Source organism: Zalophus californianus, chromosome 12 (genome assembly GCF_009762305.2).
Source record: "Zalophus californianus isolate mZalCal1 chromosome 12, mZalCal1.pri.v2, whole genome shotgun sequence".
Lineage (NCBI taxonomy): Eukaryota > Metazoa > Chordata > Mammalia > Carnivora > Otariidae > Zalophus > Zalophus californianus.
This window is the reverse complement of record NC_045606.1, coordinates 59,931,313-59,945,930: the sequence shown is the minus strand read 5'-3', so window position 1 is coordinate 59,945,930 and position 14,618 is coordinate 59,931,313. Positions and strand designations below refer to the sequence as shown.

At 44.6% G+C, this 14,618-nt stretch overlaps 1 protein-coding gene across 2 annotated transcripts in view; it reads right to left on the bottom strand.

Moving 5' to 3' along the window:
* CHN2 (chimerin 2) overlaps positions 1 to 14,618 on the bottom strand; it is a 288,691-nt gene that overhangs the window by 89,932 nt on the left and 184,141 nt on the right. For both annotated transcript variants that reach the window (XM_027573992.2, XM_027573993.2), the window contains one exon: positions 12,590 to 12,875. In XM_027573992.2, the coding sequence (XP_027429793.1) occupies positions 12,590 to 12,875 (286 nt within the window). The remainder of the gene's footprint in view (positions 1 to 12,589; positions 12,876 to 14,618) is intronic.

Sequence of the window (14,618 nt, the reverse complement as noted above, 5' to 3'; positions counted from 1 at the left end):
AGAACTGTAAAAGTTGCATTTGGAAACTTTAACTTACTCTTCTGATGGTCAGGCCTCATTAGCTTCATAAATAGAGACTAGGTACAAAGTGAAATATTAACTTTCTGGAAACTTCAAAGTGTTTATGTACGAGGAGAGACAAAACCAGTTGGGATGTTTATAAATGATCATCATAAAGCCAGACATTTCATTATTGAGAAATGAGTAATGCCTGTTCTGCAACCTGCTCCAGAGGCAATGAAAACAAATAACCCAAGATGGAGCCTTGACCATTTCATTGCCATTAATGTCAATGGAAATTATTCAGGAAACAAAATCCTTCCTCTTCCCCACAGCTGGGAAAAAAACCCACAAATTGTTATAGACCAAGCTTTTAATTCATAAATACTACAGATAATATGTTGCCTTTTTGCTGCAGGTTTCCAGTTTATATCATCTGTTTTACTAATAACCAGGTGGTGGGGGAGGTTCAACAGAGGCTTTCTTTGGCCAGATCTAACACTCCGGCTAGACTGTTTCTTTCCATTTTGTTAAAAAAAAAATTGGGGCAAAATCATGAGTAGATAAAAATCTGATTCATCAGAATTCACTAGGACTCTTTAACATTTTGCCTTAATCTCATTTAAGTGCATATAATTATTAAGAGGTCTACAGATGCACTTATGGCAGGGCCGGGGGCAAGAGATGGAGCGATGATGCACTCCAGAAGTGGGTTTTGGGTTATTTCCCATGTCCACCTGGGAATCCAGGTACAACATTCCTACCCATTTCACTAAACACTAGATGTTCCCTTTTCTGATGTTGTATCATCACATTAAGGAAGAATAGTGTGGATTGTTTGACTAAAAATAAAATGGGTCTGAATTTGAAGACTTGAACTTTTGTTTTCTCAATAAGGTGGGCAGTCAGGGCAGGACAGAAGAAGGTGGGGGGGCGGTATGAGAGTTCTTCTGGCTATAAAGACAGTAGACATCTAACCTCAACCCAAACATTCCCATTCCCACAGCTGAGAAGCTATACAGGAATTAAGTGACTCACATAACTGGCATGACTGAAATATCCAGCAGAGGGTGGCAGGCTGTAGGGGCAGCTCTGGTAGAGGCACAGACCAAGTTCTGAGGACTCAGTTTCTCTCCCTTTCCAGCTCCACTTTCTCGGGCTCAGGGGAAAGACTTCAGCCACTCAGACTCTACTTCCTGCTGAGTCCAATTCAGCAGAATAAAAGGGCAATCGGCCTTCTTTCTGAAACTCACAGTGAAAGTCTACTGGTTTCAGTGGCTCTGATCTGACTGCATGCCCACTCATGAACCAACCCCAGTGGCCAGGGAAATGTGACCCCTTGGATCAGCCTTGAATGACAAGTCCACCTCTGGGCTCGGGGACTGGGTTCGACCACACCAGAAGCACATAACTTGAGAGTGGGTGGGAAATGGCTCTGGGTGCAGTTTCCTGAAGCAAATGTATACGTTCTGGGTGGCAAAGATGAGAGCAACTCACTAATGGGGTGCAGGGGGGGGAGACTGCGAAATCTTGATTAGAGAGATGCAAAGATGGCAGGAGGGGAAGCACTGGAGGAGAAAGAGAGGGGCCAGAGAAAGAAAGTAGTGGGATTCCCTAAAGCTGTGTCTCATCCCACCAGCATTCACTGTCACCATGTCACCTCGAGCTTTGGGCCCACTTCTCATCTCTGCAGGGAACAGAGTAGGACTGGGTCCATGGTTCTTTATTGGGACAATACATCAGAATTACCTGGAAAGCGGTTTCAAATGACACAGGCCCAGGGGCAGTTCTGCTGCCCATCCCCAGTGAAAGCCAATGGGAGGAGCTCCGAGGTCACAATCAGGGCAACGACTGCAGTAACCGCAGGTGGACAGTGGTCCTAGGTGACAGCCTCATTTACCGTCCACTGTCAAAGGTGATGAAAACGGCATACTGATTCCCTCAAACACCTGCCTGGAGACATACAAATATAAACTTCTCTAAAAGGTGTGGTTTTCACCCACCAGAGGTCTGCCGACAGCAGCAGTTCTCAAAGTGTAAGGGACCTCAAGAGACTGTCAGGGGGTCCATGTGGTCAAAACTATTTTTAGGAGCACCTGGGTGGCTCAGTAGTTAAGTGTCTGCCTTCGGCTCAGGTCATGATTCCAGGATCCTGGGATTGAGCCCCATGTCAGGCTCCCTGCTCCGCGGGAAGCCCGCTTCTCCCTCTCCCACTCCCCCTGCTCTTGTTCCCTCTCTCGCTGTCAAACAAATAAATAAAATCTTTAAAAAAAACTATTTTTATTAATTGTCTTGTCCACTGATTGACATCACAACTAGCCTCTAAGAAACTATCATTTGTTAAGTTTTGGTCTATTTTTTTAAATCACATTTACCTAAAAAGGCTACAAAAACCCCAAATTTTCCTTTTCTCAATGACAAAGATCTGTGTGAAGCCAGAGTTTCTTCCTATACTTCAAACAAAACAATATTTCATCACAGATTGAATACAAAAGCAGATGTGAGCATCCATGGGTTGTCCGTTAAGCCAGACACTAAAGAGATTTACGAAAATGGAACACAATGCCAATATCCCTGCTAGATTTTGTTTTGTTTTGGGAAATGGGGTTATTTTTCACACAAAAAAATATGCTACTTACATAAACACACAATGAATTTATTAGTTGTGTTTAAAAGAATAACATTTTTCTCAGTTTTACTTTGAAATACACTAAATATCAATATATACAACTCATATAAATAAAAGCTTTTTTGGGGTTCTCAGAAATTTTAGAGAGGCTATGAAAAAGCCAAAAAGTGTGGGCGCCTCTGGACCAGAATCCCAGTGAATCAGATCACTGGGACCATTTCTACATCTTCGCGTCCCAACCTGGCAGGGCTGCCTACCTGTTTACAGAGAATGAGCACGCGCTAGAAAAAGGGCACCCCCTAGCCATTGCATAGCCTGATCTGTGCTATCAAACCTGAGGAAGTGGGAAGGATTCAGTGGATTCATTGCTGAAAATTTGTTCTTGCTCATTACTCCCACATCGAGATGGTCACGAGCAGGTAACTCTCCTCCTAGCCACTAGATGGCACTGCTTACATAAAAATTATTTAGCAAGGGCCGCATCTCTAAATCAGCTGTTTTCTAGATTCAGGTGGGGGTGAATAAAGCGGGTTTGCTGCATCCTTATTCTGACGAATACTGACAAAAACTTTCCTTTTTGTTTCTGTAAATTTCTAACCTTGAGTTCATTGATATGAGGGATTAGTAACAAAGGAGAAGCTTTCTGATAAAAGATAAATCCAGTGGATTGAGTTATTCTATAGCAAGGGTTCTCAGCTTTAGCTGCAGATCAGAATCACCTGGAGCATCTAAAATATCCAGATGCCAGGCCTTATGCCAGTAGTTAAATCTGATTTTCTGGGGGTGTGGCCCAGGCATTGGTATTTTTGAAAACTCCCCAGTAAATTCCAGTGGGCAGCCAAGGTTGAGAATCATAGTCCTATAAACTTTGCCATTAAGAAATTAACCAGCTGGCCTATAAGGAAGAGACATTGATTTTTCCTTGTTCCTTCATTTAATTCTTTTGATCTTATTCCAGTTGATTTTTCCCATCACTTAAATTTTAGTCAAATGATCTGAGAAAAGGAGCCAGGGAAAAAAAGAGCAAAGCAAACCTCTGAACCACCAGAATTTACCACCTTAACAAATGTTTTCATGGAGGACTTTTAATGCGTAGGTGAAGGTAGAGAATGAATCTCAACGTCTAAATTAGGGCCGAGGAGGGGCATTAGAGCAGGTGGTACAGGTTATCACTAAGAGAAGATGCTCCAAGTATCTGGTAACCTTTACCTCCTGTGTCACCTTTCATCTAACCAAGCGATGAGAACTTTAGGATCACCTGGGGGACCTTAAAAATACAGATGCCTGAACTTCACTGGTGGGAGGGCTTAATTCAAGAAGTCAGGAGAGGCCAAACCTGGGCATTTTTTTAAAGCTCAAGGGTGATTCTAAGCTGCAGCCAGTTTGAGAACAACTGACCTAGCCGAATTCCAGACTGCATGATAAATCCCACCCCATTAGGGGATTCTGATGTAAAGTAAGTCCCCATAAAACCTGCTTTCATGAGCAAATGTGATCTAAGTTCAAATCCATTCTTACTGCATTATATCCCATTCCATTTTATGACTCTGTGTGTGCGAGGGAGGAAGAGTCATTACCGTACCTGTCACTTTTACTAGCTAAGTCATGCTCATCTCCATTTATCCTTGACTCCGGAGAAAAGACTGGTTATGTCAGTTACATATTATTTCCAAGGGACCTCCTGTTGGGGCAGATCTACAGGTTTTCCAGACCCTGTAAATATAAGCGGAGTGTTTTCAGTTCCTTGATGCTTTCTACATTAACAATTTAGGCTCTTTCTTTGGCAAATGAAAGCAGCCCTTCTGCTTGGTGAAGGGCTATGAGCAATGCTATGTTTGAATCAACTGTCCTTAATCAAGTCACAGAGCCTGTCTGCCCCCCAGAACCAAGATCCTTTCCATAATGGCGCAGTTAGGGAGCCCATCCAGGAAAAGGGCTACCTCGTTATCTTGCATGAATGCCAATTATGGCGTCTGAACCAGAACTTTATACGGTAATTAGAACAGTGCTAACACAGTGAGCAGTGGCATTGGTCTGCATTCACTCCTTGCATTGGTTATTCTCTGCCATGCTCTCCTCCCCTCCCTCAATTCATTCTCTGCCCTGCTTTTCCCTATGGTGGGGAGACTGACTCATGTGGACTATATCCCCAGCTCTTTTGCTCTCTGGCTCCTGGTTGAGTTTGTCCAATGGAAGGTATTGGCAGGAGATCAAAGGGTAGAGGAGAGAGAAGTTGGGTTATTGCCTTCCCACCCCCTCCCTTTTGGGTAATATGGCAGGTCAGTGGCTGCACGTCTCTACCCCCAGCTGACTGTGGGAGCCCCTCCTGTGCAGCCCCCTACTATGTGAATCTCCCTTCTATGTGGGAGCCCCTACCTATGGGAGTCCCCCTTCTGTGGGAACCCCCTTCTGTGGGAACCCCCTATCATGTAAGGCCCCCTTCTGTGGGAGCCCTTTTCTTATGGAAGCCCTTCCTGTGGAGAACCCCACTCTAGCTCTCATTAGACACCAGTAACCTCAGTGCCTTCTTCGGGTCCCTTCAGCCCTGGGGAGGTAACAACTTCCCGCCATTGCCAGCCGCTGGGAAAAATCCCTTATTAATCAAATTTTCTTTAAAATCCCAGTGACTGGGTGCCTGGTTGGCTCAGTTGGTTAAGCGACCGCCTTCGGCTCAGGTCATGATCCTGGAGTCCCGGGATCGAGTCCCACATCGGGCTCCCTGCTCAGCAGGGAGTCTGCTTCTCCCTCTGACCCTCTTCCCTCTCGTGCTTTCTATCTCTCATTCTCTCTCTCTCTCTCAAATAAATGGATAAAATCTTAAAAAAAAAGAAAAAATAAATAAAATAAAATCCCAGTGACTATGTCTTCCATTTCCTGCTGGGTTCTGATGGCTGGGATACCTTCTAGACTAACTAAAATCGGAATTCATTTTTCACTTTTCAATCATTCACACAGAAGTCCTATAGGTATAACTTGTGTTCCTCAAAGATCTTAACTTTAAGAGAACTTCTAAGTTGCAGGGTACTTTAAAGCCTTTTTTTTTTTTTTTTTTTTTTTGCCTATCCAAGCCTTCATGACATCTGGATGTCTTTGAAATACTCTAAGACTAATGAGTTGGGTGCCTCAGTTTCCTGTTGTGTAAAACAGAGGGGCTGCACAAAATGGTCTCCAGGACCCTCCTCCTCCAGGAGCTGCTCCTGCCACCCCCTGAGTCAAAGTAGCCCCGGGAGGAAGGAGCCGGCCAGAGGGAAGGGTAGGGAGAGGGGGGGATGTGAGATACCCACACGTCTCGGTGTATTTGAGATGCGTGTTCCTCAGGGTGAATGTGATACGGTCTGTTCCATTTTAAAGTTATCCATCTGCTGTTCACTGGGCAGTGTGTCCTCTGCCAAGCCCTTCACGGGCCAGGCTTTAGAGCTGGGGAGTGAACCACAGGGTGACCTGGGACTCAGACAGGTCAGCTGCTCAGGGAGGAGAGGCATCCAAACAGCAGGTGCACGCTGGAGCCACCCTGGGGGCTTGCTCACACGCAGACTGAGGTGACACCTGCAGGGTCCCTGATCTAGCAGTGCTGGGTGGGCCTGAGCAGTGGTGCTTCTCATCAGTCTCCTGGGTACTGCTGATGCTGCTGGTCCCTGAGGGCCATATTTTGAGAACCACTGGTCTCATCAACCACTTAGGATATGCAGCATGTTAAATTATCATGAAGATTATGTGCAAAGCTCGGGGGCTGTTTTGGGGTGGGAGTGATTCTTGAGAGTGTGTGAAGGAGGGTGAGCCCCAGTGGGTTTTACCAGGGAGGCTGTGCTGGATGCTAGAAGATGGACAGGAGCTGACAGATCACAGGAGGGGAAGGCCCTTCAGACACGGGTGTGGGCGGAGGGGAAGCAAGGGGACAGCAACATAAGTTCCGGGCAGGCCGGTGAGGGAGGCCAGCGGTGGGGGACAGGCTGGGAGAGGTGGGGCTGGGCTGTAGTGGGCATTTCCGTTCATTTTTGTTTGTTTGTTTGTTTGTTAAAGATTTTATTTATTTATTTGACAGACAAAGAGAGAGACAGCGAGAGAGGGAACACAAGCAGGGGGAGTGGGAGTGGGAGAAGCAGGCTTCCCGTGGAGCAGGGAGCCCTAAGCAGGACTCGATCCCAGGACCCTGGGATCATGACCTGAGCCGAAGGCAGACGCTCAACGAATGAGCCCCCCAGGCGTCCCGTTTCTGAGTGTCCCTCACCACCGTTACCCCAGGCTTTGCTGCTGCAGCTGGCCTCCTGACAGGACTGCCCATTAGCAGCTGTCCTCACCATGCGCCATGCACCTTTTGCTTTCTGTCTGGGAGTTCTCTGACAGGACTGTCTGGGATGCCTGTGGGCACCCACCTGGCTCTCAACATGCACAGCCTGGTGTCCGTGGGACTTAACAGCTCACAAGCACCCCTCAGCCACTAGAGGACAGGAGGCAGGAGGCGGTAGAAAATAGTGCCCTCAATAACATCCATTCCTACTGGCTTCTCTTCTCGTCGGTTTCATTCCTTGATCTCTCCTTCCTGCTCATTAGAATGCCTCCCCAAATTACCAATGTACCAAACCCTTATCTCAGGCTCTGCTTCCAGGGGAGCCCAGGCTCAGACAAGCTACAAACGTCCTGCTGAGAAATTTGGACTTTGTCCTGCAGACAAAGTCAATCACGTTTCCAAGATGAAAACAACAAAAGCAAGAGCAACACTCTGATGAACAAAAAGTCACCAAGGGCCACCAACACTTAGGTACCATGGTGAGACTGCAGGGGAAAGCCATTCAGTCTCAGCTCAACTGACTTGTGAGGCTTCTGTCGGTCATCGAGGCCTGGAGATCTGTTCCTTGGTGTGGCTACGCCCTCCGGCTCCAGGGTAGTGGAGGGAAATGTAATGTCATTGCTGGACAAAGCTCTCTGGCAGGCTAGCTGGTTCTTAGGGTCGAAACAGCAAAATAAACAATGAGAGGATCCCTTTGGATGTGAAGAGAATTATTTCAAAAAGGAAAAAAAAAAGGTGGACTGGGGTTGGAGAGAGAGTGTTCCTGTCTGAAACAGCTCATCTGCAGAGGAGGACGTCCTAACCAGACTCAGAGCCCTTCAATCAGGGAAAGGTCACTCTTCCTGGTTTCACAGGAAGACAAGCAGAAGCCAAAGAGGGCTTCGCTGCTGCCCTAGGAAAGCAAGAGGAATCAGGGAGTTGGTGTTCACAGCTTGAGAAAGCAGAGGTGGGTTGGGGGGAAGAGCATGGAACATGGGGGAAGGGCTGGGCAGGATCCCAGGGGAGCAGTGCCAGTGAGGAAGCGACAACCAACCCATTTCCAGGGAGTCACATCAAAGTCTTTATGTGGTGATTTTGGTCCTTTACCCTCTTCTGGCCCCAACCTTAAAGGCTGCTACCCACAGACTCTTTGTTAGGCCTCCAAGGGAGAGATGAAGGGAAAAGGGAGCTTTCAGGATAGGGAAGGGGACCCGTGCAAAGGGGTGGGAAAAAGGGCCTGGGTCCAGTGTGTGCGTGTGTGATGCCTTGAGTACAGAAGATGTTTTACTCGGGGTTTGCTCCAGCATATGTGAATTTAAAACCTAATGCATTTTTTTTCTCATTTAACTTTTTGAATAGAATGCTGCATTTATGGTGGTTCAAAATTCAAAGAGTATGAAATAATAGCAGGGAAGAATCTCCTCCCCACCCTTATTTCCCAGATTACCCCCCATACACACACACACAGGCAACCAATGATACTAGCTCTTGTATCCTTCAAGGGACAGCTTATGATTTTGCAGGGAAAAAACACGTAAAACCATTTTTCTTCTGGTTTACACAAACGAAACCATATTATACACACTATATTGCAAGTTGTTTTTGGCATTTAATAACTGGATAATCTTTCCATATCAATGTGTACGAGTATCTTTATTCTTTTCTGTGGTTGCATGGTATTACTTCACATGGGAGGGCCCTAATTCATTGAAACAGCCCCCAACTGATGGGCATTTAAGGCTATTTTCTAACTTTTGCTATTAGAAAAAATATTGAAATGAATAAACTGATAAGATATATTCTAAACTCTGCTTTTATTATATCAAGGATACGGATGGTTTTTCTCCAGTAAAATGTAAATGCAATTCAATACGAGCAAGCCAAATTTATCCAATAAACATGTGCCATTGAAACACTCTTGTCACATATATTTGATTCAGCAGAGTATCCTTAGTTATAAGAAAGCTTGTTATAACTAGTAATAGCAGTGTGTTTTTAAAAACAGATGATGGAAATATTGAGTGATTCTTAGCATCAGTTGACTGGGCATGGGGAGAACCAGGGGTGTTTGCTTAAAGCAATAAGGGCAATAAGAACAGAATGGGGCCTCGAGGCTCTGTCGGTTTAGGAAGCTCTGAACGTGGGGCTCAGAAATCTGGGCTTGGTTCCTACTCTGCCACTGTGACTTTTTCAGTGAAGTGGGGACAATGATTCCTGCTCTATGTACCTGGTGAAGTTGCTCTGAGGATAAAATGGGAAATTACCTCAAATGTGTGAAATCTATAAACTATAAATGCCTGAACCAATGTCAAATTCTATTGTTATCCTATTGCTTAGAGTGCTGGTTTTGGAGGTCAGTAGATAATCCATCTATGGAATCAATTCTGAAATAAGTTTCATAAAAGAAATTACACCGGTCATGACCATTTTAATTAAATGCACCAAATGGTGGCCCTTATATATCATAATGTTTTAAAAATCAATTAAATAAAGAATCAGAAAGGAAAGAGATTGCTATTGGCTAACTACCACAACTTTTTTTTTTTTGCACTCCCCCACCTCCCTGCCTCATTTACAAGTTATTAAAATCAAGTTCACTGCTAACCACCATGACAGGAGATAAATCTGGAAACCACTCAGTTCTGATGGGGTAGGTAATATCTTTATGCCAATTAACACTAATAATATTCTTAGATTTTCAGGTACCACTGTCTCTCTCATTTGGAAATGATCAATAAAATAAATGAGCAAACAAAGTTTAAGTACTCTGGAAAATGAAATGCCGGGCTGTCTGGGTTTGAGAATTATTAGGAAACCTACCCATTTCACTCATTAAAACCTCCACGATGCGCCATTATCGAAGCAGACAGGTGCCCCGGGCACTTCTCAGTCAATCCATTCAAGTTTCCACTACTTCTTTTCTAGTCTCTGCCTCCATGGCAACAGTCCACTGACCTGCCCTTAAGGGAAATAGAATTTCTGGCAAGACTGAGACTTTTAATAATTCCACTTGTCAATACAGGTCAGAGAGAGAGAGAGATGGATTTGTACCAAGTTACTTAACAAACTCGCTGACAAAATGAGCGACCTCCAGCAAATGACCAGACCCAGTGTTCAGAATGTCCCCCAGGAAAGCCAAACATTGCATCATTAGTGTCTGAGAAAATTCACAGCACCAGCACTTGTCCATCAAACCCTTCCCTGTGTGTGGACTTCTTCTTTCAATGTTTTCTTTATTTACCTTTTCCTAGAAAGGTAAAAGTGTCCTGGGAAGCTCATCTAAAGTGATTATTAATCTGATTATTAATTTCCTCCAAATTTTAATTTTAATAAATACAATACAAAATGATCTACAACGAAGGGCATATTTTGTCCTGCAAGTTTCCTTATGGGAATATCATCTAGAAATACCAGTTTTTCGTGACCAAACTTCCCTCTTGGTGAAGGACAAGGCTCTAGAAATATCTACTCAGTACCCAGAATCTAAACTCTCATCCCAAACATACAAGAGGCACTTTTTCTACTCACCTCTCTTCCTGGAAATGTTCTAGTGTGTAACAGGTTGCCTTTTTGGTGGCATTACTCTCTGACTCGGAAATATAAACAGTGCTTCAGAGATTTATTTTACAATTCATCTTCTGATTTGTCATGGCTGGGAAGGTCAGCTTCCAGATTTTTCTGTTCTAAGTTACTTTTGAACAGATTTTACAAACAGACTAAGGAATGGCTTTTGCCTGGACTGGAACAAACTCTGAAAGTTGGGGCTCATGTCACCTCCCTTTCTCTTGGTAAAATGGAAACAATTAGAAAACGCACCATTTCCCAAATCAATTATTTGTAAAAGAATGACAGGAGCCTTGGAGACACTGGAGTTATAAAAGAGAAAATGGCAAATAATTTTTTCATGGGTCAGCTGCTCAGCTGATGTGATTTTGGGGAAGGTTTTCCTAGGCTCTGAAATCCAATCAGCAAATCAATTAAGATCATGCCCATCTCTGCCAACAGGACCGTGCTGCCTGTTTCTGCTCTCCTCCTTATTCCAGTGATTTCTGGTGTGTCCCTGTCCCAAAACTAAGGGAGCCAGTCAACCTGAGGTTCCTTTGCTTTACGCTCACACTGGACAACAGGGCAGGGTGGGGGTGCCGTTCTGGTTTAATTAAGGATTAGCGATCACCAGAAGGAGGATTGCCCACCATTCTGCCCCCCCCCATTTATATCTGTCCCAGTCCAAGCTTGCCTTCGACACTAGGCTCAGCACAGACTCAGTGGGGGCTGACCGGTAGGACTGGCTGTCACTTTCTTTCAGCGGAAAACACATAGGACCAGGCAAAGCAGATGGTTCCTAAAGGGGCACATCCAAAAAATCTGCTAGCAAACTGTGGTGGTGCCTTTCAAATAAACAGCAACTTACTGGAGGGGAAAATCAGATCTCCCCCGCCACATCCTGCCACCACCCATGCAGCTTGAACATCGCCCACTTAGGAGTTCCTAATCCTCAGCAAGGCAAAGGACAGCCCGTCTTTTTTTTTTTTTTTTTTGGCTTTAAAAAGATGGAAGTTTATATTCTTTTTTTTTTTTGGTTTTATTTTTTATTTTTATTTTTTTAATAATTGTTTATTGTTATGTTAATCACCATACATTACATCATTAGTTTTTGATGTAGTGTTCCATGATTCATTGTTTGTGCATAACACCCAGTGCTCCACGCAGAACGTGCCCTCTTTAATACCCATCACCGGGCTAACCCATCCCCCCACCCCCTCCCCTCTAGAACCCTCAGTTTGTTTCTCAGAGTCCATCGTCTCTAACGGTTCGTCTCCCCCTCCGACTTACTCCCCTTCATTCTTCCCCTCCTGCTATCTTCTTCTTTTTTTTCTTAACATATATTGCATTATTTGTTTCAGAAGTACAGATCCGTGATTCAACAGTCTTGCACAATTCACAGCACTCACCATAGCACATACCCTCCCCAATGTCTATCACCCAGCCACCCCCTCCCTCCCACCCCCCACCGCTCCAGCAACCCTCAGTTTGTTTCCTGAGATTAAGAATTCCTCCTATCAGTGAGGTCATATGATACATGTCTTTCTCTGATTGACTTATTTCACTCAGCATAACACCCTCCAGTTCCATCCACGTCGTTGCAAATGGCAAGAGCTCATTCCTTTCGATGACAGCCCGGCTTTTAAGCCTCCCAGACATAGCCATCCTCCCCGATAACGCTCCCGTATCTGTCAGTAAAAGCTGTTATCTAGGTAAGACCACCTTCAGGAGGGCTGACCTGTGCATCACGCATGGTCACTCGGTCCTAAGAGAAGCAGACACAAATACCACGATTTTGCATAGTTAAGTGGACATAGAGATGGCCAGTAGGGCCTCAAATGGAATTAAAACCAAGGACTATTCTCATCATAAAACATTAATAAAGTGTTTTTTTCAAACTCTGAATAAACCCACAAATAATTACTTGTGAAGCCCTCACTCTGACTGTATGAGTTTGGGCAAATGAATTCACACTTCCAGGCCTCAGATGAACCGGAAGATTTCTAAGGTCCCTCCTAGCAAAACATTCTAGATTTCTTTGGGTGGGAGTGGGTCTCTTCCAACATTCTGGCCAATCACATACATAGGTAATCCAGCAGTTATTCAGCATAGATTCAGCAGAGACTGTTTCTGTCACACACGTAGCTTACCTTTTCAACTGCTGTGTGTTCTTCATTTGTAACGCTTGTTTTTCTTGATTCATTTTTCGACCTGCTCAGCCTCCTGGATACTTTTTCTCTGAGTAGAGTGGCATATCCAATGTGTTCATAAATGGGGTTTGTTGTCATTTTGGAAATGTATTCAGAAGCTTTTGTTTCTATATACAGTGTTATCAAGCCATCTGTGACCAGATCGTGAATCGATTCAAACCTCTTCTCGCCCACAAAGTGTTTTCCATCATAGAAGAGCCTGTAGTTTAAAGTCTGGTTTCCAAACCTGTCCCCAAGAGAAGGAGAAATCACAACAGTGTTAGAAGTAAGAACATGGAAGAACAGTAGCAGCTAACACTTTTTCAGTGCATAATGTATGTCAGGCACTGAACTAGACACTTAGAATGATTTTTTTACCCTCCCCCCATTTAATTATCATAGACAGTTTGAGACAGGTAGAATTATTGTCCCGGTTTTATGGCTAAGAAAACTTGAGATCTGAAGAGATTGTGTACCTGCTTGAGATTACACCCCTGGAGAGAGGCAGGGGTGGGATTTAACACCTGGCAGTCATATGGTGTCATTGGATCCTAGAAATCACTAAGGCCGTTGAGTCCTTGTCATTCTCATTTGTAAATGTGAGAGGGTAGAGCCTGGTTTACATATATTTTACTTTTAAATTTCCTTGATGAAAACTAGCCCTGGCTCTCTACCCCTCCCCTATACCCAGCAATTGCCTCTGCAGGGGAAGCTACGGCCACTCACCCTGATGTCCCCTTATTATGACATTTCTGGCCACCACCAGTAGAGCACCTCATGCCTCCTACCCTAGTTGGTGCCACAGAAGGGAGATAGGAGGAGCTGGGCAAAGTTCCCTGCTGGAGCGGCCACTGCCAGCATCCCAGGGATCTAACCTATAAGGTCCTCCCTCTTTAGCACCAGCTGCGCCCTCTTGGCCTTGGTCCTGTATCTTACAGCCCTTGTTGGGTTCCCCGCTGTGACTGCCTGTGCCTGCTGCTGGAGGTTCTGGGGGATAGGAAAATACTTTGCATACCTAGAGCACTTACTAGCTTTTGAAGTACTTTCTTATAATGACATCATCTCAGATATGTTCAAACCATCCCTAGGTGCAACTTGGGAAGTAGCCTTCTATGGCCACAATATTGAGGTGTCACCTGGAATATGCCATTGTGGGCTGGCCTGGGAAGTGTTTCCATTAATACCATTCTTTCTATGGAGAAAGGTCTTCCTAATTCCAAACAGTTCATAAATGAACTTTCAGAAGACAATTCGATTCTGGAATTGGATGCTTTCCCCAAACCTTATGGGATTGCCATAAAGATCAAATGGCATCAAATATTTGATTGAGTTTAGGAAAGTGCAGAAAATGCAATGCTTTTCTGGCCCTGTGATTTCCAGTTCTTGTGATTTTGTGATAAAAGGCTCATGAAAACTCTGCTCCGATGGCTTGCAGGCATGGAGCGCCATGACTGTCGCTGGGAGTCAGTGTGATCCTTGGGTCAATGTTAAACCCCGAGAGAACCCATGGACAAAAACCACGTCAGTCCAGGCATACATACACAATGTGAGGTGAAGACTTTTGACAAGGGCTCCCGGGAACTAACTGAGGCAGAGGCGTTGCTCCCTCAGCTGGCTCAGATTTAGGCAGAAGTGGCTATAGGAGCACTAACTTTCCTGATAATTCCCCAGTTTACTGTATGTGCATAAACAGAGCCTCAGTGTCCATTCTACTGATAACATCGGTGGCCTGGGAAGTATATAAGCCTCTAATATGCTACTGGTACTCGGTAAACAAAACAAAAATAAAAAATAAGTAGGGGGAGTGGCTGGTTAATGGGTACAGAGTTTCTGGTTGGGATGATGAAAAAAATCCTGCCAACCCATAGTGGAGATGGTTGCACAGCACTGAGAATGTACTTAATGCCATTGAATTGCTCACTTAAAAAGGGTTAAGATGGTAAATTTTATGTTACACATATTTTACGGCAATAAAAAAAAATGGGAACAA